Source organism: Heteronotia binoei, chromosome 12 (genome assembly GCF_032191835.1).
Source record: "Heteronotia binoei isolate CCM8104 ecotype False Entrance Well chromosome 12, APGP_CSIRO_Hbin_v1, whole genome shotgun sequence".
NCBI classification, from domain to species: Eukaryota; Metazoa; Chordata; class Lepidosauria; order Squamata; family Gekkonidae; genus Heteronotia; species Heteronotia binoei.
The window spans coordinates 63196211-63223956 of record NC_083234.1 but is presented as its reverse complement, the minus strand read 5'-3'; the positions used below and the strand labels follow the sequence as shown (position 1 = coordinate 63223956).

The following is a 27746-nucleotide window of genomic DNA, read 5'->3' as shown; positions in this document are numbered from 1 at the left end:
CTTTCGTGGCATCTCCTTGCAGAGACATTTCCAGGTGATGATGTTTACCTCCTTGCCAAGCGAAGCATCACCTGCTAATCTCTGCACATCAGACCTCTATTACAGCAGAGGAGCAGGCCAGAGGGTGTTTTTTCTGCGAGCAGTAATGACTTCTCTATAGATTTTTTTGTTGCACGAGTCAAATACTTGAGCGCGCCTAAATCATTGTTACAAATTAATAGGAGCAATTTAGCATAATGACAGGTTGAGAGAATTTGGGGTGTGTGGTGGGTTTTTTTTCCCCTTTCCCTCTCTGCTGCTGATGTCACACAGAGCTTCTGGCAAAGGCACTTAACCTTTCCTAGCCCAACTGATTGAAATTTCAGCTCCGACCGGCTTTTATGAGCACTTACAACACACTTACTCCCGTGACCCACGCACTCCTTGGCAGCGTGTTCTCCAAGCTAATTGGCCAACGTTTTCTAAAACACTTCTGGAGATGGAAAGCGTTCCCTCTGTAAATATGGAACACCTCTTTGTTATAATTAGGAAGCCCAGCTAAGGAACATAAAGCACACTTCAAGAAGATTAGCTCCTTTGCATACAATTAATCCCCGCTTTAACGACAGCAATTTCTCAGCGCCGCAGTGTGTGCATCGGAAACCCATTTTGTATCGCTGATGGGGATCGATTAGACCGCTCACGAGATCGTGGTCTCTGTTGCAGCCAAAGGGCTCCAGGACTTTAGCCCCCTGAATCTCTTTTCCAGTGCCTGGGCCAGGACTTGAATTACAGGGTGCTTGGCCTCTTCTGACTCTTTAAGGTTTTGCAGCAGCTTTCCAGAGAGAGCTGCCAACAAGACTGGAGGAAAACATCCTCTCCCTTCAATTGAGGTTTAATGTGCAAGAATGGGCTGCTGAATCTTTTAATGGTATGGAGGTAGATAATATCACCTGGTAAATAACATACATAATAATGTATGGCTGTGAGAGTTGGACCATAAGGAAGGCTGAGCGCATAAGAATAGATGCTTTTGAGCTGTGGTGCTGGAGAAGAATCTTGAGAGTCCCTTGGACTGCAAGAAGATCAAATCAGTCAGTCCTAAGTGAAATCAACCCTGACTGTTCCCTGGAAGTTCAGATGCTGAAGCTGAAGCTCAAATACTTTGGCCACCAAATGAGAAGGGAGCACTCCCTGGAGAAGACCCTGATGCTGGGAAAGACAGAAGGCAAAAGAAGAAGGGGACAGCAAAAGATGAGATGGCTGGACAGCGTTACTGATGAAACTAACACGAATTTGAACAGACTTCGAAGGATGGTAGAAGACAGAAGGGCCTAGTGTGACTTTGTCCATGGGGTCACAAAGAGTCGGAATCGACCATGCGACTGAACAACAAAACAAATAACATCGCATTAAGTATCTATTAAAAGGGGCAGCATATTTTTTTCTCTCCAGGTAGTTGGTACCCTATTTCTAGAGAAGACCAAATTGGTGAGGCTCTAAAATGGGAATGTGTGGATTTCACCAAAGTTTGTTCTCTTCCCCTCCCGCTGAAACCCCAGTTGTAAACACTGGACTAGACTTGGCCTTGATGGCTTTAAAGAGGATAGTATGTACAGAGACCTTTTCTCACCTGAAAAATCACACTGGAGAACCCTTTACTATGGAGCCTCCATATCATAGAATCATAGAGTTGGAAGGGACCTCCAGGGTCATCTAGTCCAACCCCCTGCACAATGCAGGAACTCACAAATACCTCCCCCTAAATTCACAGGATCTTCATGCTGTCAGATGGCCATCTAGCCTGTTTAAAAACCTCCAAGGAAGGAGAGCCCACCACCTCCTGAGGAAGCCAGTTCCACTGAGGAACCACTCTAACGGTCAGGAAGTTCTTCCTAATGTTGAGCCGGAAACTCTTTTGATTTCATTTCAACCCATTGGTTCTGATCCTACCTTGTGAGACCACAGAAAACAATTCCACACCATCCTCTATAATATATGACAGCCCTTCAAGTACTTGAAGATGGTGATCATATCACCTCTCAGCCACCTCCTCTCCAGGCTAAACATGCCCAGCTCCTTCAACCTTTCCTCATAGGACTTGGTCTCCAGACCCCTCACCATCTTCATTGCCCTCCTCTGGACTCAATCCAGCTTGTCTATATCCTCCTTAAAAGGATATCTGGAGGAAGTAATAATATAATAATAATAATAAAATTTTATTTATATCCCACCCTCCCCCGCCGAAGCAACCACAGATTATCACATATTGAGGATGCATAACAAGGGAGGGCTATTACCTGTTTGTGGGCTCCTGATAAACTCTCCGGCTGCTGTTCAAAACTTTTCCCGAACCTGTTGGCTCTTTGGCCTAATCTAGCAGGAATGTGTTTAAAGGTAAAGATAAAGGCAGTCCCCTGTGCAAGCACCAGTCGTTTCCAACTCTGGGGTGACATTGCATCACAACGTTTTCACAGCAGACTTTTTACAGCGTGGTTTGCCATTGCCTTCCCCAGTCATCTACACTTTCCCCCCCAGCAAGCCAGTTACTCATTTTACCAACCTTGGAAGGATGGAAGGCTGAGTTAACCTCGAGCGGCTACCTGAACCCAGCTTCTGCCGGGATCAAACTCAGGTCATGAACAGAGAGCTCGGACTGCCGTACCACAGCTTTACCACTCTGTACCTCAGGGCTCTTATCCAATGCCTTTATTTGGATGATAGCCCATTTGACATGTGGTGACTAGAATGGTGAGCTTGGCTCAGGGAGGCCTGGATTCAGCCTCACTTAGGCATAGAATGTGATTGGATAATCACAAGCAAGTTCTTATCTACTTCGATGAGTTGCTGCAAAGCTAAACTTGGAGATCCTCGCACACGGCACTCCAAGTTCCAAGGGCAAATGTCAAAACTCCTCTGAAGCTCCAGATGTGTGTGTGCATGCACAGAGGTTTCTCGCTCTTGTCAAGATGTCACAGGTTCCAGAGCCAAGTGCAAGCTGAAAATAATTCATTAGGATGAAAGGTTTTCTGGACAGAGGTCAGGTTTGATTCCCCAGCACTCCTCGCTTTTCACACTAAGCGCAGGAGGAACGTGGCACTTCTGATAGGCACAGGGGCCGAGCTTTTCACTGCAGCTTGGGAAGGAGGAGGAAAACACCGCAGTCTTTTTTTGTGACTTCAACAGCCACCTGGCAAAGGCAGGAAACCAAAGGGGGGTTTTTTGAAGCTCTGAGAGGGTTCACCTATTGAACTCCTACCTTGTCACATCTTAGCTCTAGAGCTTTCTGGGCAGTTAGAGAGGGACACTGAAGGGGAACACCCCATCAGACTCTGCCAATCTAGTCATTGGCCTTCCTTTACAATCAACTCAGGGTTTCTGGCAAATATCAAGGCAGAAATTCAACTCGTGCAGATTTTTGCAGATAATCAAGCTTCTCCTCTTGAACTTCTGCCTGCTGTGTGTCTTTTAAGGGCCTGGAGGACCCACAAAAAGATGGCCATCGTCCTCAACACCCACGTCCTTGCAACCGACTATGGCCCTTCGCAACTGCTAAGCGATCAGAAATGCAATCGGTGGAGGTGTTTGTTTGTTTGTTTGTTTGTTTGTTTGTTTTTTGCAAATCGTAAGGGGGAAGCTTTCCCTCTTGGATTCCCACCTGTCATGCCTCTTGGAAAGGCTGAGGGGCAGGCCGACCCACCTGAAGTGGAGCTGCAACTTCGGGCTCTCTCCAACGTTCCCTCTAAGCTGCAGAGGCTTGTGAGCAAAAATTCTACTTTGTGAGCTGCTGGCAGGAAAGCTGTAGCTGCTGGATAACTTAGTGTGCTCTGGGGCCATCCTTCCTGAGCTAAGACAAAAAGGTGCGCGCTGGAGGCTAAAAAACCGAGCTAGCTCACGCTAACTCAGCTTAGGGGGATCTCTCTCTCTCTCTCTCTCTCTCTCTCTCTCTCTCTCTCTCTCTCTTGCAACCCGGCCCGGGACTTGCCGAGCCCCTTCACCTCTGGAGAGCCGGACTGTATCAAGCCGTCTCCCGGCAACGGGGGAGGCGCGTCACTTCCTGAGCAGCTGCTGCCAAGAGGCTGGTCCCGGCAGGCAGCTCAACAGTTTTGCAAAAGTCCGTCCTTCGCCTCCTGGCACAGGGAGAGCGACCGACGCGGGCAGCCCAGGCGGCGCGTGCCATCCCTTGCACGCCCCCAGCCCAGCGCCGGCGGAGGGGGCGCGGTTTCCCTGCTTGTGCATTGCAATGCGTTGGATCAGGATGCCTGGGGCTCGTCAAGCTCGTCGGCAGCCGGACTTCTGAGAGCTGGGGGCTGTCGGGCAGCGCCTTGCGAAGAGGCGGCGCCCAGGAGAAGCCCGGACTTCCCCAGGAGGCAGGCGAGAAGAAGAGAACCGCTCCGAGGCGCCGTGCCATCCGCCGCGCTGGCTGGGCGCTCCTAACTGCCCCCGCCCTGCTCTGCCCTCTGCGCTCCAGGCGGGCGAAAGGAGACGGGGCCGGCCGGCGTCACTTGAGCTGCTGCGGTCCGCATCTCGCCTTGCCTGGAAAGTCGCCGCCGCCGCCGAAGAGTAAGGAGCTAACCCTCCCTCCCTCCGGGCGGGTCTCCGTGCCTAGACGGCTTGGGGAGGAAGGAAAGGGGTAGCCAGGCACCCTCTCTTTTCCCCCGGTTCGTTTCCCGATGGCTTCCGCGCCCTTCGGCTGGCCTGGGAAGCCGGCGAGGCTGAGGCCCCGGGGGACCCCCAACTGAAAGCGGGAGCCCCCCCCCCGCCTCGCCTTCCTCCCCGATGCCCCCCTGACTCCTCTTCTTCGCTGGTCCCGTGGGGAGGGGGGCGATGAGCGCGGATCTGGACCGCGTGTCTGTGGATTCGCGCGCTTCCTCCTCCACCGCCTCCTTGGGCTCGGCCACGGGGGCGTCGGCGGTCGGTGGGCAGCCGGCGGTGGGCCCCGCGGCCGCCGGGGCAGGGATCCGGCTGCTGTCGTCCAACGTGCGGAAGCTGCACGGGGCGCTCAACCTGCTGCTGAGCGAAGGCGAGCGGGAGCAGTTCATCCACTGCCTGAACGTCTACCACTGCCGGCGCAACGTCTTCGACCTGGTGCAGACCCTCAAGGTCCTCCTCGACGGCCCCGAGAAAAGGCAGCTCCTGCCCATGCTCCGCCTGGTCATCCCCCGCTCCGACCAACTCCTCTTCGACCAGTACACCTCCGAGGGGCTCTACCTCAAGGCCGACTTCTTGCCCGCTCACGCCAACGGGGGCCTCGACGGCGCCGCCTCTCCCAGGGCCCTGGCCTCCGTCGGGGCGGCCGCCCCTTCCCCGGCCGTCTCTCCGGCGCCGGCTGCCCAGTTCTGGCCTCCCCCGGCGGTCGCTCGGAAGCCGTCGCCGGATTTCAGCACCATCCTGGACGGGACAGCTCCCCTGGCGGCTCCCGGCTTGGAGGAGCTGCGCGGGGAGGTCAGGCAGGTGACCCTCAAGAGGAATAAAGCCCAGGAGGGCTTGGGGTTTAGTATCCGAGGCGGCTCCGAGCACGGCGTGGGCATCTACGTCTCCCTGGTGGAGCCCGGGTCCCTGGCCGAGAAGGAGGGCCTCCGGGTGGGCGACCAGATCTTAAAAGTCAACGACAAGCCGCTGGACAAAGTGACCCATGCCGAAGCGGTCAAGGTAAGGTGGAATGTGAGCCATCTGGGCAAATCCAGGGCTACCATGGATACCAATCACATTTAAAATAAGCTTTGGAATCTGCAGTTACAATTAACACACGTTTTCCTTCTGTTCATGTATCCAGTCATTCCTCTCAGGATGTCGGGGTGATGCATCTGGTTTTCCAGTTTTGTCCAGGAGAGCTGGTTTGGTGTAGTGGTTAAGTGTGCGGACTCTTATCTGGGAGAACCGGGTTTGATTCCCCACTCCTCCACTTGCACCTGCTAGCATGGCCTTGGGTCAGCCATAGCCCCGGCAGAGGTTGTCCTTGAAAGGGCAGCTGCTATGAGAGTCCTCTCCAGCCCCACCCACCTCACAGGGTGACTGTTGTGGGGGAGGAAGGTAAAGGAGATTGTGAGCCACTCTGAGACTCTTCAGAGTGGAGGGCGGGATATAAATCCAATATCATCTTCTTCTTCTTCTTCTTCTTCTTCTTCTTCTTCTTCTTCTTCTTCTTCTTCTTCTTCTTCTTCTTCTTCTTCTTCTTCTTCTTCTTCATTGAAAGAGTCCTGTGAGGTGGCCATGCAACAAGGTGACTCACCCAACACCTTGCAGTGAACTTTGTGGATGAATGGGGAGTTGAGGAAGGACAGTTTTGGCCTTTGTCTGACCATTGTCTTGATTCCTCCCCCCCTTGTGACTTTTTTTAATTTTAAATTCTTTGGGCTAGGGTCCTGTTACCTTATACTTTAAAATGCACCAAACCGTATAAACAAACAATAAAGGTCAATTAGCATTTATACGTTTCAAAGCACTTCATGTAAAGCATCATAGAATTATTACAATAGCCCTGCAAGGGAAGTCACGGTTTTTATTACTGTACTGTACACAGAGTAAGAGAATGGTTTGCCATGTAGAAAGCTGGTAGCCCAGCTGAGATTCAAGCCAAGGAATTTCCAGAACATTATTTGCAGTGCAATCCTACTTCCACTTCCTGGTAAGTGAGCCCTATTGAACATAATAGCACTTACTTCCAAGTAAACATGCATGGGATTCCACTGCACATCTCTGAATGCTACACTAGCTATCAATATATCCTATTAATGTCCATCTTTTAATTCCGAATTTCCAAGAGGCTTGCCAAAATTTAAATCCAACACAAAGGGGGAATATATTGGAGTTACATGAATTATATACAGAAATCTTGTCTGTCGCTTGGTACCTCCTGAATAGAACCGAGTTCTTCCTTCCAAGGGAAGCAGCAGAACCCTTAGATGAGCTCAGGATCTGGCTGGAGATGCTGACCTATGGAAGCAGCCCTTCTGTTGGTGAAACAGAGCGGCTAATATCAAGATAGTTTCCTTCCAAGGTTTGCATCTCCAAAATGCAAAGCATGCTCCTAGCAAGCTTTTGCTGAGGTATTTTGAGTTTATTTCACAGTACTGTGATGCTGCCATTGAACAAAGTCTTTCAAAGCGGTTCAGAACCACACAGTGTCAATAAAACCAGATCAACCAGCCATTAAAATCTCCCAGGAAACCGTCATAAAATTAGAACAGCTGCATAAAACATATGCAGCGTCCAGTGAGTTAGACCAGGGCTATCTGATATCAAATGCTTGGTAGAAAAGCTGCTCTTTTCTTGCCCTTAGAGAGTATAAAGAGAAGGAGACAGGTGAGCAAATGTCTTGGGACAGGGAGTGAATTCTATGATGCTGATCAGAGTTACCTCTGAGCTGGTCCTGTTTAATGTCTACACTGTAAATTCCTTGGCTCTCCATGCAGATATTGGTGGTTCATTTTACTCAGTATGAGCTATAGTGAGAGCTCTTCAGGGTTCGGGGCAGCAGAGTCTTTCCCAATGCTTGTTGCCTCCTTTAACTGGAGATTCCTCTCTGGAACTTTCTGTATGCAGAGCAGATGTTCTACCCCTGAACGGTGGCTTAGCTAGTGGGTTCGAGCTTAGATTCTCAGGCAGCCTGATTCATAGGTCCATCTTGCCCTGTGCTGTCTTGTATCACTGGCAGCAGGCTCTCTGTTGCCTTCTTTCAAAGCCCCACTCCCCCAGGTTCTTTAACAGTGCTTATTGATATATTCAGGGCTCTTTTTTTGAGCAGGAACGCACAGGAACGCAGTTCCGGCTGGCTTGGCCAGGGCTTTGGCTCAAAAAAGGTCTCTGGCAGAGGAAAGGCACTAGGCAGCCGAATGAGTTCCTGATGGGCCTTTTCTACAAAAAAAAAAAAAGCCCTGGATATATTTTAAAATTATACCGTTTTTCTTCCCAAAGAGCCCCGTGGCACAGAACGGTAAAGCTGCAGTACTGCAGTTGGAGCCCTTCGCTCACGACCTGAGTTTGATCCCAGCGGAAGCTGGTTCAGGTAGCCAGTTCAGGTAGCTGGCTCAGGTTGACTCAGCCTTCCATCCTTCCGAGGTCAGTAAAATGAGTACCCAGCTTGCTGGGGGAAAAGTGTAGACTGGGGAAGGCAATGGCAAACCACCCCGTAAAAAGTCTGCCGTGCAAACGTTGTGAAAGCAACATCACCCCAGAGTCAAAAACGACTGGTGCTTGCACCTTTACTTTTCCCCCCCTTCCCAACGGGAACCGAAAGCAGCTTATAATGACCTTTCTCCTTTTTTATCCTCACAACAACACTCCTGTGAGATACACTGGGCTTCAAGAGTGTGACCGGCCCAGGGTTACCCATCAAGCTTCCATAGCAGAGTGGGGAATCCAACCCTCAGTCTCCTGGTTCTTGGTCTAATGCTGATTGCTATAGAGTTGGCAAGGGATTGAACTACTCAGTGGCAGAGCACCTTCCTAGTTAGCAGAAGGTCTCAAGTTCAATCCCCAGTGTCTCCCATTAAAGGCATCAGGTAGCAGGTGATGCGAAAGACCTCTGCCCGTGGCCCTTGAGAGCTACTGCCAGTCTGAGTAGACAGTTCTGATCCCGAGAGACCAGAAGGTCTGATTCAGTATAAAAGCAGCTTTGTGTGTTTGTTGTAACCAGGGCTCTTTGGTATACAAATTGGGTGGGGGTGGTTCTGCAAATGAATGGCTGTGTCTTCCAACATGTGGTCCTTTCGAGAATCATCTCTTCCTCAACATCAGCGCAGAGAGATTGAGAGGAAATGGAAGAAGTCAAGTTCTGAAGCTGCAGTCATGTCCACACTCAGTAGGGGATAATCCCGAATGGACACCATGAGTGAGCTTAGTTCCCAATGTAGCATTTTGTACAGTTCTGGCACCCGATAATGCTAATGTTTATTTTAGATTCCTTACTCACCCTTGGGACAAGTTTAGCATAAAGGCATAAAATCTTAATGGTGCAGCATAAAATGTCACTTCATTAATATTCATTTTTTATGGCTATGAGTTGTTTTGCGGTGTTACGTCCTGCTTGCTCTCAAAAGGGCTTGCAAGCGGCGTTTAGCGATACGCTAAACCCAAGGATTGTGCTTGGAGTTTTATGAAGTGCTTTGCTAGAGCGCTCCGAGCTCTTCACAGACATGACCTTGTTTATAGTCTTTACGATGACCCTGTAAGTAACAGCCTGTTAGAACCGGGGAGGGGGGGGGGCTGAGAAAATGCCTAAGGCCACTTAGAGAGTTTGTGGTGGAAGTGAGATTTGAACCAGGGACCGTCCCAGATCATTTTCCAAACCAGTATTATTCACCGGCAAACACTGATCATTCATGATGCTTGACATTTATATCGTTCTTGCAAAGCACTTTGTACGTTGTGTGATTCTTGCAATGCACCGTAAAGGATGTTTGCGGGTGGTGTGGTCTGAAGGCATGTGATGGAGTTATCTGGTTGAAACAAACCCTGTCTGGGTCTGTTCATTTCTTGGCTGGGGACACCTCTGATGTCCCTGATTTATGCCACCTGGAGCTCCCCAGAGGAAATTAATATCATCCTTATCTTACAAGGAGGCTGGGAGAGGAAGCCACTCTTCCTAAAGACAATCGGTGGCTGAGGTTTGAATTGGGGAGGATTCCAAGCCCAGTCCCTTGGCTACGATGCTGTGACTGCTGTAAATATCCTAAAAATACAACCATCAATTAAACAAAATAACACGATGAAGTCTATTCTATAAAATCTCTAGCAGCGTGCCCACACCGTGGAAGCCCACTTTCAGAGCCAGCTCTTAATCATCCTTCCTGCATCTCAATCCAGAGCAATCATGATCATCCTATTACATGCATGTAGTCCTTTCCAAGAATTCTAAGGAGTGCATGTTAATTCTTCTGTGTAAACCACAGAACAACAGCCCTGTAAGGTAGACTGGTATTTATTTATGCAGTCCTTTTTAGATCCTGCTCTTTTTCCATGAAACTTGGGGAGATGTATATTGTTCTCCTCCTCTGTTTCCCAACAACCCTGTCAGGTAGGTTAGATGGGCAGGCTTTGACTACCCCAAGCAAGCTTCAAGGCACGAAGGGTGTCTAAAATCCCAGTCCAGCATTCTGGGTTACACGAATATGCCTCTCTGTTATGAACAGGGCTTTTTTTTTAGCAGGTGTCTAAAATCCCGGTCCAGCATTCTGGGTTACACGAATATGCCTCTCTGTTATGAACAGGGCTTTTTTTTGAGCAGGAACGCAGAGGAACGCAGTTCTGTCTTGCTTGGCTTCAGAAAAGGAAAGGTCCCCTGTGCAAGCACCAGTCGTTTCCAACTCTGGGTGACATTGCTTTCACAACGTTTTCATGGCAGACGTTTTCATGGCAGACTTTGCCATTGCCCTCCCCAGTCATCTACACTTTACCCCCAGAAAGCTGGGTACTCATTTTACCAACCTCAGAAGGATGAAAGGCTGAGTCAGCCTCAAGCCAGATACCTGAAAACCCAGCTTCTCAGGGGATCGAACTCAGGTCATGAGCAGAGCTTAGGACTGCAGTACTGCAGCTTTAACACTCTGTGCCACGGGGCTTCAGGGGATGTTGCATAATGTGCAAATGAGTTCCTGCTGGGCTTTTTCTACAAAAAAGCCCTGTGCAAAACAATGGTGATGTCAGGGGGTGTGGCCTAACATGCAGGTGAGTTGCTGTGGGGCTTTTTCTACCAAAAAAAGCCCTGATTATGGAAGCTGGTCTAGCATAGTGGTTAAGAGAATGTGATATGATATTAAAGGTTCCTGGTATGAATCTTGCCTTTGTCAGGAACTCACTGCCAAGCCATTATCCCTGTCCGACATATGAAGATGATAATATTGGCTTATCTTTTCAGTGTTGTAAGAAAGACAGCAAGATACTTTGGAAGTAATGGGTTAGTTAGTCCAGTATCCCATCTCAGTTTAGCAGAGTGCACCTTGGCCACATGCAGTAGAAGCCCTTTGCTCTCAGTGTGCTGGCAGAATTACAAAGTTAAACAGAGCCACTGTTCAGTTTCAAGACTAATCTAAACTACCTTGGATGGACACAGACCAAGAGGGGAACCCTGCATCCATTGGATCAAAGAAGAGAGGATCTTTCTCCTTTGTTGTGTGTTCAAGAGAAGAGAGAGTGTGAGAGGGCAGAATCAAAGGAAGTTGTTTCTTTGTATTCTATCAATTTACATCAAAGGGGCAGTGACAAGAGAGTAAACGGGAAGAGAAATCCAGAGTTTGTCTGTCTGTCTCACTGACTTGTTTGCAACACCCCCCTCCCGCCCAGGCTGAGTCTTGAGACAGGCCTCTTCCAACAAAATACTATGAGCAAAGTGCTTCGAAAGAGCTGTGTAAATGCTAAGTATTACTATTTCCATATTGCAGATCGGAAAAGGGAGGAGTATTGAACTACCCAGTGAGTTTGCAGCTGGATTTACAGCGCCACCCCCACTGTGCAAACTGGCCTTCCTATATTAAAAGTCCCCACTTTTTTGCTCAATCTCGATTTCCTGAACATCCCCCAAGGAGAGGTGATTTGTATGGCATCTGATAGATACTACTGCAGCCATGAATCTGCTGTGGTGCCTGGAAGAAGGTTGAGCAAGAATGCCACCGTTGCCAGCTGCTGCCATGCAAACCTTTCTCTCTCTGGGGCTTCCCGTTGATATCATTCAGTGGTCAAGCGAGAGAGGATGGAAGAGCCAAAAGCAGATGTCTCCAGTACAGTTTTCCCTGGGCAAGAAGAGTGATTTTGGGCTCAGCAACATGATTTAGGAATGAATCTTTCAGTCTCCCCAGCATGTCTCATTTGGCCAACAATGTGTGTGGGCTGCACTTAACAAAACTATAGGTGGGGGTTCATATGCTGAGCCATTCCTCAAAACAAATTATAAATCCCTACACATAGAAAAGTAGCATATCAGGGGGTGGGTTCTAGCCTCCTTTTTGAGATATGTTTGGTGTATGGAAAAGTTGAATCTTGTATACTTCCCTGAGTGTGAGATTGAACAGTGGCTGGTTGAATAGTGGCTGTCAGCTATGGTGGCTAAATGGAACCTCCATAATTAGAGGCAGGGTACCCCTGGATACTAGTTTGGTGTAGCCAGTTCGGTGCAGTGGTTAAGTGCACAGACTCTTATCTGGGAAAACCGGGTTTGATTCTCCACTCCTCCACTTGCAGCTGCTGGAATGGCCTTGGGTTAGCCATAGCTATCACAGGAGTTGTCCTTGAGCCCTCTCAGCCCCACCCACTTCACAGGGTGTCTGTTGTGGGTGGGGGAGGTAAAGGAGATTGTGACCGCTCTGAGATGCTGATTCAGAGAGAAGGGCGGGGTATAAATCTGCAATTCCTCATCTTCTTCCTGCTGAAGGAGGCCCATAGCCACAGGGAGCCTGTGGGGGAATGGCCCCTCTGACTTCCAGGCTGGTGGCCTCCATGGTGCAGCCATATATACATTTTTGACATGAGCAACATCTGGAGCAGGGAGAGCTGAGCAGGGCACAGTATACTGAAGCAGCAAAAACAGCAGGCAGAGACGAGGGAGGTGGAGGAGTGCGAGCAGAGGAAGCCTTGTGGAACGGGCTGGGGGAGAGGGAGATGGAAGAAAAAAACCCTGCTTGCATGCAAGGCGCAGTCGCTTCTTGACTCCAAAGTTTTAGGGTTGGCTGCCTCGACTTGGCCGCTTTCAGAGACTCCAGCTTTTGCCACTACCCCAGAAAGCTTCTGAGAAGTAGTAAACTTTGCAGAGAGATGAGAAAGGGTGCCCCCCTGCCTTTTAAAATCCTGGCTACAGCCCTGGATGGAAGAATAAGAGAGGGGAGACTGTAGCCCTTGTGCCCCTGTTTGTGGGCATTCATCTGGTTGGCCGCTGTGGGGAACAAGATGCTTAACTGTGCAGTTCGGCAGGGCTTATGCTAAGGGCTTGTGCTTTGGCCACTTTGGTTCCTCATTGCAGGGAGAAAAAGAAATAAGTATTCTTGCTGTGGCATCACAGCCATTGAGGTGCTATTTTTAAACTCTCCTGTCCCTTGATCAGTTCTTTGGGAATTGACAATGATGCAGTGATGGAGCAGAGGGGTCGGTCGCATCCTTTCGGGCCCCCTGCTGGAAATTCTCAGACAATGTCATCAGATGTACGTGGCTAAAGTGGCATCTTTCAGAGCTTCGGTGGCTGGCTAAATCAAGGCAGATTTACATGATGCACTTTAATGGTCAGGGGGGGGGGGCGGACCTGTTCCTTTCAATGTGATTTTTGTATGAAACCATGATAGCTTTTTTGTGAGGAGTTCAAAATGAAAGGGGGAAATGAATACACTTTATATTGTGTGTGTGTGTGTGCACGCGCATGTTATGCAGCTACTTGGGGAAGAAAGGAGAATGTAAAGTTGAAATATCACGCTGGGCTGGATAATAAAGGCATCTGATTTCTTTTAAATGGCAGAGATTGGGCAGAATCCTTATCTTCAGTTCATGGGGATGCATCTATTCACTCAGCCTGTTACTGGAGGCAGAAGATTGAGGGCTGTGGAGTTATGCTCTGGGTTCAGTGGTGGAGCATCTGCTTTGCACACAGAATGTATGAGCCAGTCCCTGGTATTTCCAGTTTGAGGTCTCGGGCAGCAGAGCTGGGACTGGGGGACACAGATAGCCGGTATAGTGTAGTGGTTAAGAGTGTCGGACTAGTATCCGGGAGACCCGGTTTCAAATCCCCACTTGTGCTATGGAAGCTCGCTGGGTGTCCTTGGGCCAGTCCCTGTCCCTGTCTGCCTAACCACTTTGAGCACTTAACCCAAGAAAAGTGGTATCAGGATTGAAGTAAAGATATAAACAACCAACCTTACAGAGTTGTTGTGAAGATAAATTGGAGGAGAGGAGAATGATGTAAGCCACTTTGGGTTCCCATTGGAGACAAAATCAGGATACAGATTAAAGACATCCATGCATAAATACATAAAGCCTAAGAAGAGCCATGCTGGGTCTGACCAAAGGCTCATCAAGTGCAGCAAGCTGTTCATGCGGTGGCCAACCAGCTGAATCTAGGAAGCTCACAAAAGGGTGACTGCACCAGCATCCTTCCATTCATGCTTCCCAGCAACAGATACAAAATGGCCTGTTAGCTCTGATACTCGAAGGAGTAGACATCCATCATGGCTAGTAGCCATCATGGCTAGTTGCCACTGATAGGAACCCTCCTCTGTGAATTTGTCCGCTGGGATAGCCTATAGCAGAGGTCGCCAAACTGTGGCTCAGAAGCCACATGTGACTCTTTCACACATATTGTGTGGCTCTCAAAGCCTCCACCACCCCGTCAGCTGGCTTGAAGAAGGCATTTGCCTCTTTAAATGCATTCTCCAAGCCATTCTCCAATGCATTCTCAAAGTTGCTTTCTTTCCACCTCTCCTTCCCCCATCTATTTGCCTTCCTTCCTTCCTTCCTTCCTTCCTTCCTTCCTTCCTTCCTTCCTTCCTTCCTTCCTTCCTTCCTTCCTTCCTTCCTCGCTTCCTGCCTGCAGCTCTCAAATATCTTATGCTCATGTCTTGTGGCTCTCAAACATCTGATGTTTATTCTGTATGGCTCTTAAGGTAAGCACATTTGGCCTCCCCTGGCCTATAGTTATGTGGGTTAGGTAGACCATTGGTCTGATCTGGCATAAGAAGAAGAAGATATTGGATTTATATTCCGCCCTCCACTCCAAAGAGTCTCAGAGCGGCTCACACTCCCCACTCCTCCACTTGCAGCTGTTGGAATGGCCTTGGGTGAGCCAGAACTCTGGCAGAGGTTGTCCTTGAAAGGGCAGCTTCTGGGAGAGCTCTCTCAGCCCCACCCACCTCACAGAGTGTCTGTTGTGGGGGAGGAAGGTAAAAGAGATTGTGAGCTGTTCTGAGACTCTGAGATTTGGAGTGGAGGGTGAGATATAAATCCAATATCATCATCTTCTTCTCCTCCTCCTCCTTCTCTTTCTCCTTCCTCCTCCTCCACACCCTGCAGTTGAACCAATCACTTGACTGATACCCTAGCTCAAGGGTGGCCAAACTTGCTTAACATAAGAGCCTCATAGAATAAATGTCGGATGTCTGAGAGCCGCAAGACATTAATGTCAGATGTCTGAGAGCTGCAAGACATGAACATCAGATGTTTGAGAGCTGTGAGACAAGGGATGAAGGGAGGAAGGCAAATAGATGGGGGAGGGAGAGAGAGGTGGAAAGAAAGCAACTTTAACTCTAAATGCATTCCTTGAGCTGCCAGCTGGCTTGGCTGGAGAAGTGATTTAAAGAGAGAAAGGCCTTCTCCAAGCCAGCCCATAGGGCAGCGGGGGCTTCAGGAGCCACTCAATATGTGTGAAAGAGCCACAGTTTGGCCACCCCTGGCCCAGTTGAAGGGTGGGGCAAGTAGAGCTGTCATCCCAGCCAATAGCATCAAGGAGCAGTTAGTAGCTTGGTTCAAATGGCTGATAGGTTCAGCTGCTAACTCTTCCTGCCCCAACCCATACATTTGGAGGGCAGATGTACACTTCCATGGGAGGCTTTCATCTGTATTTGAAAAAGAACTCTCTTTTTTAAAAATTCATTTCCCAAGATACAAAATCTTGCCTTACTGTTGCATTAAATTTGGCGTTACATATAAATGGCTTTTTAAAAAATAACAGGCAGACCTGTTTCTTCTGTGATATTGAAACTGATTATGGTGAAAATGAAGATGGGGATTCAGATGGTTATTTCTCTCTCTCTCTAGCCTTTTTGTATCTTGAAGGACCTGAATGAACTGGATTGATCTCTGGGAAGTTTGTATATGAATGGTTTTGATATTCAGGCTCCCTCAGTCTTTTCTGAGTCTTGAACTTTTTTTTTCGTCTATAAAAAGCTTGTCGGTCTTAAGGTTTTGCAGCTGAAATGAAATTTGGCAATATTTCAGAGTTCTTGCTTGGCTTCTGAAAGATGTGAAACTCTTTGTATCTCAGTTTTGAAAATTGCTATTCAGGAATGCCTCTGAAAAATATCTGTCTGTCTGTCTGTCTGTCTGTCTGTCTGTCTATCTATCATCATCATCTATCATCTGTCTGTCTCTGTCTGTCTGTCTGTCGTCTATCTGTCTGTCTGTCTGTCTGTCTGTCTGTCTATCTATCTATCTATCTATCTATCTATCTATCTATCTATCTATCTATCTATCTATCTATCTATCTATCTATCTATCATCTGTCTGTATCTATCTGTCTGTCTGTCTGTCTATCTATCTATCATCTGTCTGTCTGTCTGTCTGTCTGTCTGTCTATCTATCTATCTATCTATCTATCTATCTATCTATCTATCTATCTATCCATCCATCCATCCATCCATCCATCCATCCATCCATCCACAGGATTCTTAGTACAGGGCCTACTGTAAGCTCTAGGAGGACTGACTACTTTAGAGGTGTGTGGCCTAATATGCAAATGAGTTCCTGCTACAAAAAAGCCATATATACAGCCCAGTATGTTGGATCAGATAATGGGAAAAGCAGCTTTGATATTGTTCTATGCATAGTTATATGTAGCACTATTTCTTGTTTCCTGTTTTACTAATGTGCATAAGCACATGGATTGCACTGTAAAACACCGCACAAAGAATCAAATAGAAGGAAGGAAGGAAGGAAGGAAGGAAGGAAGGAAGGAAGGAAGGAAGGAAGGAAGGAAGGAAGGAAGGAAGGAAGGATATTTGTTTGTTTTACATTGCTCTATCAGTAGCCAAACATGCACCTGTGCTTATGGGAGATGGTAGCAAATTGGGCTTGTGCCATTCTGCAATGGATTTCAGAAATTCTGCTAGAATGTGCAGTGCTGATTTATTGGTGCACAATTAATGTTAAAATATGTACCTAATTCCCCATGACTGCACAAATAGCACTGGAAAATATGTGCATTTTTATACACATAAAGAGAAAATGAAGCAAAAATGAATAGGGATTTGAGTTGTTATAGGAGAGCACAATCGAAATGGGAATTCTTAGTCAAAATTGTAGGGAAGTTCACAATCATACTTACTTTCCTTCCCATGTGGCTTTTGAAATTTCATCAGAGCATAGCAGACGCGCTGTCAACCCTCTTGTTGCATCATAACATCTACTTTTTGAAAGAAATGTATCTCAGGACTGATTTGTTCTTTGCTTGGTACAGAATCCTGGTCTTGTATGGTGTGTCTGGGGAATACACAAGACTTGTCTGTACTTACTCATAAAGGCTATGCTTTTTTTCTAGTTTCAGCTTGTCAGGCTGTTCTAATCCCTCTGCCCGCTTCTTCATTCATAGTTCATTTTCCTCCAGAGAACAGGCAATCACCTCTCTCCTCTCTGCTTGTGTGACGTGACGCCCCTCTGGAATTAGCTGAACTGTCTTCTGGAGTTGCTTTCTAAAATCTAAAGGCACCTTGCCAAACAATCTATGAATTTGCACCATCAAAGAGTGGGTTTTCTCCAGCTGCTACTTTTATTCCACAGGGCTTGGACATGGAAAGGATTCTAGAGCACTGAGAGATCAATCTTTCCCATTTCTTTTGCCTTGATCTTAGAGTTGATGGATGTTTTAAAAAGGAGAGCAATTGCTTAGTTTGGTGTGAGAGAGCCAGTTTGGTGTAGTGGTTAAGTGTGCGGACTCTTATCTGGGAGAATTGGGTTTGATTCCCGTTTCCTCCACTTGCAGCTGCTGGCATGGCCTTGGGTTAGCCATAGCTCTGGCAGGAGTTGTCCTTGAAAGGGCAGCTGCTGTGAGAGCCCTTTCAGCCCCAACCACCTTACAGGGTGTCTATTGTAGGAGAGGAAGATATAGGAGATTGTAAGCCACTCTGATTCAGAGAGAAGGGCGGGGTATAAATCTGCGGTCTTCTTCTTCTTAGAACATGGGCTCAGTTAAAAAGGAGAGGATGATTTCCACAGACTTCAGGGAGCAGAGTCAAAAATCACCCCACCTCTTTTCTGATTGAAAAAGTAGGGCCGTCAACCTCCAGGTGGTGGCTGGAGATCTCCTGGGATTACAACTGATTTCCAGGGGGCAGAGCAACTCCTTTGCATATTAGGCCATACACCCCTGATGTAGCCAATCCTCTGAGAGCTTACAAGGCTGTTCTTACAGGGCCTACTGTAAGCTCCAAGAGGATTGGCTATATCAAGGGTGTGTGGCCTAATATGCAAAGGAGTTCCTGCTATAAAAAAAAGCCCTGGGACAGAGATCAGTTCATCTGGAGAAAATGGCTGCTATGAAAGGTGGACTGTATGTCGTCATACCCCATTGAGGTTCCTCCTCTCCCCAAGCCCCACCCTCCTCAAGTTCCACCCCTGAAATCTCCAGGTATTTCCCAACCCTATGCGAAAGCGTGTGCCCCTCTTGATGCAGGGAATCCTGCCACTGCTCCCAATTGCCCTCACCAATGTGACCAAGTCCAATTGGCTATATAATGTTATGACATCATAATGTTCACTGCATGGCCCCTGATTGGCTGGGATCCCATATATAAGTATCCAATAATTTTAGAAAGGGATGGGCATGAACCAGCTCACAAACTAAAGTTCGTGATGAATTTTGGCTGATTAATGGTTTGCAAACTCAAGTTCATGGCAGATCAACCAGCACAATCTCTCCACAAACTTTCAAGCAGTTTGTGGCGGTTTGCAAATGGATATATGTCCCGACAGACTGTCTCCACTCAATCTATATGCTTACCAAACTCCAAAGCAACAGGGGGGCTTAACTTGGCAGTCATGAAGAAGAGCATCCTAGGGAAGTCCCCTGTGACTTTGATGTCTCTTACTTGCACTGAATCGATTCTATACACTCCTGAACCTGTGCCTATCATTTTCCCAGAAAGCACCTTTTCCTGGGGGCACCTTCTTTGGGAGGCTGTAACTTGGACCCCATAAATCTAATCCTCTCTAAACTTGGAGGGCAGGTAGAGGAGAGTCAGCTGGAGATCCCCTGTGAGTTTTGTGTCTCTAGGACACCATGGGGATTATTCTACCACATAATGAACCTCACAAACTGAACCAGTTTGTTTGGTGGCTAAACGAGCCCCATGGCACAGATTGGTAAAGCTGCAGTACTGCAGTCCAAGCTCTGCTCACAACCTGAGTTCGATCCTGACAAAAGCCGGTTCAGGTAGCTGGCTCAAGGTCGACTCAGCCTTCCATCCTCCCGAGATTGGTCAAATGAGCACCCAGCTTGCTGGGGGTAAAGTGTAGATAACTGGGGAAGGCAATGGCAAACCACCCCATAAAAAGTCTGCCGTGAAAACGTCACATGAAGTCACCCCAGAATTGGAAAAAAACTGGTGCTTGCGCAGGGGACTACCTTTACTTTTGAAGGTTAATGACGGTTTGTGGTTCACAGACCAGGCACACCACGAACCATGAACCAAACCACATTTTCCCAGTTCATGCCCATCCCTAATGGTGCCAGAGCTGCATCAGAAAGAGGAAACAAAATGGCAGCAAAAGGAAAGGAACAGGGCAACATTTGTACTTATTAATTGTACGTTTGATCCAGTTTCATAGACAAAATTTTGCTTCAGGAAACTTCTTTTATTGAGTCTGTGGGGTATGAATATTTCAGATCGTTGTAATAGTGGCTCTGTGTGATTCTCAGCAATTAATATTCAATACACAGTTCTGCTGGCAGGTGCTGTTCATAAATGAAAATAGGAAGCAAGCTTTCCCCTTGGGCTTGAGGATTAAAAGGCAAAACATACAGGGGAAAGGAAGAAAAGTGTAGCGATTGCTTTGATTATTCTGGAACAGAGTGGCAATGGTAGCTGTTAACAGGCCTTTACAGTGGCCGAGGGGGGAGGCTGGTCTTCTCTTGCCAGGGTAGAGGTGATGCAATTTCAGCCCTCGGACTCTGGCTAGAATGTCCTCAGCCAGAATGCCCTCCTCCCTCCACCTTGACTTTAAAGCCACCTTTAGAACCAGTTTGGTGTCGTAGTAAGGAATGCAGAATCTAATCTGGGAGAACTGGGTTTGATTCCCTGCTCCTCTGCATGCATCTGCAGGGTGAACTTGGGTCAGTCACAGTTCTCTCTGAGCTGTCCTATCAAGAGCAGTTTCCTCAGAGCTCTCTCAACCCCACCTCCTTCACAGGGTGTCTGTTGTGGGGAGAGGAAGGGAAGGAGTTTGTAAGCCGCTCTGAGACTGTGAGTGAAAAGCAGCGCATCAATCCAATCTTTTCTCTTCTCCTCTTCTGCTTTCTGAGAGAGTAAAAAAGAAGCAAGCAGTTTGCTGCTGTACGTTCTCTTTCCAGTGGATGGGGCTTATCTTCTGCTTGCCACAGTGGAGGTGGATGGGAAGGAAGGAAGTGCAGCTACCCAGCTGCCCTTAGATCAGAAGCAGTGCCGCTCCCTCCCATTACCTCTGCAAGACAGCAGAGCCACATGGAGGGGTGCCCAATTTGGCACCCTCAGAAGGCAGGTGCCCTAGGCAATTGACTAGTTTGCCTAGTGGCAGGGACAGCCTTGGTGGTCAGTCCCTGCAATCAAAGAATCTTTTTTTTTTAAGTTTCCAACCTTTATTTTAAGCATACAGGGAAACACAAAAGTAAAAAATAGAACAATTATATACATCTATTATATACTTATACACTTATTTTCATACTAGAAGAGGTCAATCTTAGGTAAAAGATATTGCAGGGGGGGGGGAGACCTTTCTCTGCCTGACACCCCAGAGAGTCAGTGCCAGTTTAAGGAGGTGATTCTCAACCAGGGCTTTTTTTTTTGTAGCAGGAACTCCTTTGCATATTAAGCTACATCAGGAGGATGCAATCCTCCAGGGCTTACAGTAGGCCCTGTAAGAAGAGCCCTGTAAGCTCTTGGGGGATTGGCTACATCGGGGGGGGGGGGGCGGTGTAGCCTGATAAGCAAAGGAGTTCCTGCTACAAAAAAAGCCCTGTTCTGAACTAGATAGACTTGAAATATGGCAGTTTCCTTTCTCTGTGCAGAAGAGGCATTATCGTCCAGGTTGTGGATCTTTGGCACACTGGCACAGTTTTATCTCATAGCTGTGGGAGCAATCCATTGTGTTTCTGAGTCTCCAAAATGCTTGATAGTTAAATCAGCAGTAATCAAAAGTCATGAAAGCGATCGGCGCCCAGACGTGGGAGCCGGAGTAACACTGTCTGCTCTGCTGAGCAGTGCACAGCGTAATAGTCCATGCTTCCAGTGGTATATTCCCCACATCGATTTAACAGGGCGGCATACCTGTCGGATATGATGAGCACATCCCACAGCTCAGGCTATTAAAAAACCAAGGCTATACCAGTCATTCTTTCCGACATGTGGGTGGATTAAATACCTTGAAGTCTCTATTCCTGGAGTCTTGTAAAAATCTTTACTGGTTGCTTAGCTTTCTAACAGCAAAGGCAGCGGCGCTGATTGTGATGTCTCCATTTAGCATCCAGGAGTTTGGCTCACTTCAGGGTTTCCACCCCCTCCCTCCTCTCTGAAATATGTGTGGCTCTTTTATTTTATTTTCTTGGCTGATCGCTCTGTCTCTTTCTCTGGCTGCAGAACATAATACTGTCATTTTTTTTTCCCCTTTCATGGCAAAGCTTGTATAAAGATACATTATCTTTTAGAGAGGAATCTCAGTGTTCTCTCTAAGCTGCAGAGTCTTGTGAGCAAAAGTTCTACTTTGTGAGCTACTGGCATTAAAGTTGTGAGCTCCTGCATAAATTATTGTGCTCTGAGTCATCCTTCCTGCGGTAAGACAAAATTGTATGAGCTGGAGGCTAAAAATCTGTGAGCTAGCTCATGCTAACTCACCTTAGAGGGAACACTGCTTGGCAATAGGATAAGATGGCCCCTAAATTATAGGTTAGGAATACAGTATGTCTCTGGCCCTTTCTTGGGTGGCTGCAGAATAGTTAGAAGTCCTTCTCCTTTATTTCAGACTGTGAAGTGGAGTGGTTAGAGCAATAGAGTGCGACTGGGGAATCTCAGGTTCTAATCTTCACTCACAAAGTTCATCAGTGAACTCGTGCTCTCTCAGGCCAATCTACTCACAGGCCTGCTGAGTGACGGTGGGCCAGTCACAGTCACATACTCTCAGCCTAGCCCGCCTCACAGGATTGTTGTGAAAATAAAATAGAGAGAAAGCAATGTAAACGGTTTTGAGTTCCCCTGGGAAGAAAGATGGGGCATAGGGGAAATAAATAGATAGCACTGTCTGCAGTGTGTGTGAGAGAGAGAGAGAAAGAGAAAGAGAGATAGGTACCAGCTTTCTTCTCAATGCTCAGCTTGCATGTTTGAAAATATTATTGCAAAATCACAGTAAGCCTCTAGCACTCTGTCACACTCTTTCACTGCCGAGGATGCAGCTGTCCCTTAACTTCCTTAAACTTAAGTATCATTTTGGAGCGAGGAATACATGTAGCATCAAACCATGGCATATCACCTTAACCCAAGATAGGATCCTCTATGTGTGGTGAAATCTTGGTTAGATTTATTAAATTGAGTCCTGACCCCACAGGGTGTTTATAAGGAGAGTTCAGAGAGCTTATTGGTCACCTTGCGAAAACAATGGGTTTTGCGGGGTGGGGACTGTTTAGCCATGGTTAGCACTAACCCTGGTTTGTTGCTTTAACCCAGTTAATCCCAAACGTGCAGAGAAGCCCATGATTTGCTGAGCTGCCTCTGAAGGGTATTTATCAGGAGCAGAGTTTTTTTTATAGCAGGAACTCCTTTGCACATTAGGCTTCACACCCTGATGTAAGCCAGTCCTCCAAGAGCATACAGTAGGCCCAGTAAGAACAGCCCTGTAAGCTCTTGGAGGATTGGCTACATCAGGGGTGTGTGGCCAAATATGCAAAGGAGTTCCTGATTTTAAAAAAAAAGCCCTGATCAGGAGAGATTAGAAAGGCTTGCTTGTCCATTGCAAGAGAGAAACTGGACAGGCAGAGAGGCTGCTTAACCATGGCTTGTGTGATGCGAATAGAGCCATGGCTAACTCAAGCCGTGGGCTTCAAATTCAGTTCAAGCCATGGTTTCATTTCCTGATTAGCAGCCACCTCTTAATCATGTCTTTGACATTCGGGCACACCACTTAGCTGTGGTTAAGGAATGCCAACTATGACTGGGGGTTCTTTCTATAGGCCCTGAGACTGAGAACTGTTAAAAATCTGCACTAAAACAATAGTCTTAGCCAGCTGGGATGGATTCTGTTGCCAAACGCCTTAAATCCAAAATTGCTCTGTCTGTTGATGGTGTTTTCTCTGCTGGAATCGTATGAGTTGAACGGACTTGAATACAGTCCCGGGTGGTACCGTCTTGTCCAGCAGCAGATGCTGCCCTGTTCCAGAACCCAGGGAGGGATTACAGAGAAACAGATTTGGAGGCTGAGACAATACAAGCTCTCAAAACCCAGCAGGACCCCTGTGCAGCAGCTGCCTCTCCATTTAATACCCCCTTTCTTCACCTCTAAGAAGCTTTGTTGGCAGGCAGTTTCAGGCCCAGCTTGCTGGAGGGTGCAATCCTTTGCCGGCTTTTTGTTTTCTCTCTCTCCCTCTTGCAAGGTGTACTCCTTCCAAAACATTCTTTTGGAACATTTCTCTTGCACGCTGATTACGCCAAGTAGGCATCTTCTTGGGGGGGGGGGGGTTCTCCCCTTTCCCCAAATCAAATCTCCTAGTAATTATTTTAATGTTCCCTCTGCTTGCCGGCTGGACAGAATGACCTTTTTAAAAATCAGCAGTCGTCATCTGCAAGTTAGAAAGAGTTTAAAGAGCCTCAGCCCTGGCCCTGGAGATTGCAGGGGGGGGGGAGGGGGGAGTATGCTGCCGCTCTGCAGACATGCCACAAAAGAGACGCACCAATTGACGGGCCTACAATAATGCCACCTGCCTGCGATTTTCAAAAGGCAACCCATCCTCTCCGTTTGCTCCACGCTGTTGCTCAATTAATCTATTGAGACAGATGACAAAGATGGCCTGTTGGAGCTAATAACCATCATTGTCCTGTGGGTTTTATTTTTTTTTAAAGTAAATCATCTGCAAGGATGATTTGTATTTTTTTTTAATTCCTAATAGTCAAGCCTAGTCCAAGCTGCAATGCTGGTTTTTAAAAAGGAATGGCACAAGTGTTTGGGGGTGGTTGTTGGGTCCATAAATAATCAAGAGACAGTACAGACCATGACACCCCACCGAAAGGGAAGAGTGAATTCATAAATCCCTCACTGCCACACACTGGAGACAAAGTGTTTGTATTTATGTATGTAATTCTAACTTGCCTTTCTCTCAAGAGGACTAGAAAGAAACGTGTGGAGGGGCCAGAGGGAAGTGAGTGGTAAGTGTGTGTGTGTGTGAGAGAGAGAGAGAGAGATTTTACAAAGGCTAAATAATACAGTTTCAATCCACTTTGGCAACTGTTTGCAAGTGGATTTTGCCAGTTCACACAGTAAAATCTCACTGCAAGGTGCATTGAAACAGGATTGAAGGTACATTATTTAGAGTGTGTGAAAGCACCCAGAGAGAGAGAACTGACAAGGCCTTTATGACTATAGGCTCAGTGACCTCAAGCTGAAAACAGAGTAATATAAGAGAGAGGTGTGTGTTTGGATTTACAAATCCCTTACTTCTGGAGACTCAGCATGTAGGAAAGGGAGGGTATATAGACCCCTTTCTGCTTTGAGCTTGGTTGCCTCAGGCTGCAGATAAAGTGGCTTGGGGGAAAAGGTGTCGCGAAGAAGGGGTGGAGTGCAATGAAGAAGAAGAGGATGATGAAGATATTGGATTTATATCCCGCCTTCCACTCCAAAGAGTCTCAGAGCGGCTCACAATCTCCTTTACCTTCCTCCCCCACAACAGACACCCTGTGAGGTGGGTAGGGCTGGAGAGGGCTCTCCCAGCAGCTGCCCTTTCAAGGACAACCTCTGCCAGAGCTATGGCTGACCCAAGGCCATTCCAGCAGGTGCGAGTGGAGGAGTGGGGAATCAAACCCGGTTCTCCCAGATAAGAGTCCGCACACTTAACCACTACACCAAACTGGCTCTCCAGTTTGAGTTGCATGAGTAGGGAAGGGGGGAAACTGAAGCGGTAGAGGTAGGGTGCAAGTGGGTGGGAAGAAGCATAGGGAGGTGCAGGAGCCAGACTCATGCCCCTGGTGAAGAGTCTAGATCAGAGAAATGGGGTGTCAATCTAGGAAGCTCAGACATGGAACATGATTTCATCAGATTTTGAAAACCATGAAATGCAACAGTGTTGAAGTAAGATGGAGAAAGGCACTGAAGTTATAGTGCATGAATGTGCCATGTGAATGGGCTCTGACCTGGGTGGCCCAAGATAGCCTGATCTCATAAGATCTCAGAAGTTAAGCAGGGACAGGATGGGAGACTGCCGAGGAAGTCCAGAATAGCAACACAGAAGCAGGCAATAGCAAACCACCTCTGACTGTCTCCTGCTTGGAAACCCTATAGGGTCGCCATAAGTCAGCTGTGACCTGGTGGCACCATCCAGTACCATTCACTAGAGACCCTCCTTTAAGAATCCTGTGAGTGGTTGATCTGCCTAGACCTCATAGCGATGCTGTGCAGATAGAAGGGTTGTGTGGCTGCCATTGGCTCAGGTGCTGTGATGTCACAGAATGTCTGGGCAGCCTTGGGCCAGCAGCTGGTTCATATGAAGCACATCCCTATTTTTATTAGGAATGATGTTAGGTTTCTTATCCTGGCTGTTTCATCCCCACAAATCCAGATCCTGACTTTGCTTTTCCCTTTTGCAAACTGAACAGCCATGCATCATTTTTTTTTTTTTTTTTTTTTTGGTTTCTTTGCATTATGCGTACATGATACATAAATGCATGAAATGTCTCTAGCGGCTCCACTGACCAAAGTTTGAAGGGAAGGGTTGTGGCTTGGTGGTAGAGCATCAGCTTGGCATGCATAAGCTAATCCAGCTAAAAGGATCAGGTGGTAGGTGATGGGAAAGACCTCCACCTGAGACCCTGGAGAGCCACTGTCAGTCTTAGAAGACAATACTGACAGTGATGGACCATAAGGACCAATGGTCTGAATAATTTTGCAGCTAGTGCAAAATGTGGCAGCATGCCTGCTGACGGCAATGTCTGTGAAGGGATACAGTCACCTGGTGTTGTGCCAGTTGCACTGGCTGCCAGTTGAGTACTGGATCCAGCTCAAGATTATGGTAATGACCTTTAAAGCCCTATGCAGCCAGGGACCAACATACCTATGGGTCTGACTCTCTCCATATATCCCCAAAAGAGTTTTACACGTAGCTGACTAACACCTTCTGGTAGTCCCTGGGCCAATGGATGTCTGACTAGCCTTGACAAGGGCCAGGGCCTTCTTTGCCCTGGCTGTGGCTTGGTGGAACATGCTCCCACTCAGGGGTGGAATTCTAGCAGGAGCTCCTTTGCATATTAGGCCACACACCTCTGATGTAGCCAATCCTCCAAGAGTTTACAAAGCTCTTTTTTGTAAGCTCTTGGAGGATTGGCTACATCAGGTGGGTGTGGCCTAATATGCAAAGGAGCTCCTGCTAGAATTTTACCCCTGCTCCCACTTAAAATCAGGGCCCAGCAGGACCTATTACAGTTCTGCCAGGCTTTTGACTGAGGAGGTGAACATTAAATCCATTGTAGCCCTCACTGCTCACACAGTTCACACTGCTGGCAGTGCTTATCGTGCCCATGACGTGCCCTGTTTGAAAAGATCAACATCTAATATCCAATCTGATATCTTCCAGGAGGCATGTCCACAGAGGCGTCACTAGGGTGGGTTGCACCCTGGGGCCAAGTGCGCCCTGCTGGCTGCGCAAAAGCGTGGGAAGGCAGGAAGCCCCTCTCCCTCCCCGCCCGTGTTTTGGAGGGAGCTGCGCCCTCTCCGCCTTGCGCAAGCGTCGACGGCCGCCTCTAGTTGCTGCCCGCCCGGAGCCCGCGCCTGGGGCAGAGCAGGCGGATGTGCCCCGGTCGGTAGACGCCACGAAGCCCCCTTCCCTTCACAGGCCCGCCAGCACCCGGGAGGAGCCGCCCGCCAGCCAACCACCATGCGTCAGGCCTTGACTCAGCCACGTCCCAGCGCCATCCCCCTCTCCTCCGACTCCATGGGTGACTCACTGTTCCAGGCGTGGGCTCCGGGCGGGCAGCAACTAGAGGCGGCCGTCGACGCTTGCGCAAGGCAGAGAGGGGGGGCAATGAGAATGCTCTGGGGGAGGGCCGATGGCCCCTTGGCCCCGCCCCAGTGACGCCGCTGCATGTCCATGTGCCTTCTTTCAGCTTCCTTCATTAGAGGCTCCTGGGGCTGGCAGAAGGCTTCTGACTTTGCTCGGAGGAGCGGTAGGAGACACATCATTGTCATGCATAAACAAATAGTGTAGCAAATGATATCTGCCTTGCATTTGAATACAATATACATTGCATGTAAAAACTGCATAATTTGTGTACACAGTAGAACCAAATCTACAAAGCCAGTAGGGAACCAAAAGTCATGGATTAAGAAGAGCATCTGCTCGTTTCTGACTCGTCTGTGTGCTGATGAAGGGTATGAACCACAGTAGGCTGATGATGAACAGATTCCACCTTCTCCCTCCTTCCTTTCCCTGCCAGCATAGATTCTCCTCCATGTGTGTGTGTGAGGGGTCGTTTTGTAGAAAAAAAGGTGGTGGAGCTCATCCAGGGATTGTTATGCATCTGCATCTACTATTCAATGGACAAGGTGAGAAGGAGGAGGTGGAACTCTCAGAAAGGTTCAGGAGCTGTGCTCCTGTGAGCTCCCACTGAATCCGAGGCCTGGTGTATGTAAAGTGCCAT

The 27746-nt window shown here is 48.0% G+C and overlaps 1 protein-coding gene across 2 annotated transcripts in view; it reads left to right on the top strand.

Annotated features, from left to right (window-relative positions):
* Positions 1-4806: 4806 nt before the first annotated feature.
* The window catches only part of WHRN (whirlin), a 183763-nt gene continuing 160823 nt past the window's right edge, over positions 4807-27746 (top strand). For both annotated transcript variants that reach the window (XM_060251358.1, XM_060251357.1), the window contains exon 1: positions 4807-5631. In XM_060251358.1, coding sequence (XP_060107341.1) covers positions 4807-5631 — 825 coding nt within the window. The remainder of the gene's footprint in view (positions 5632-27746) is intronic.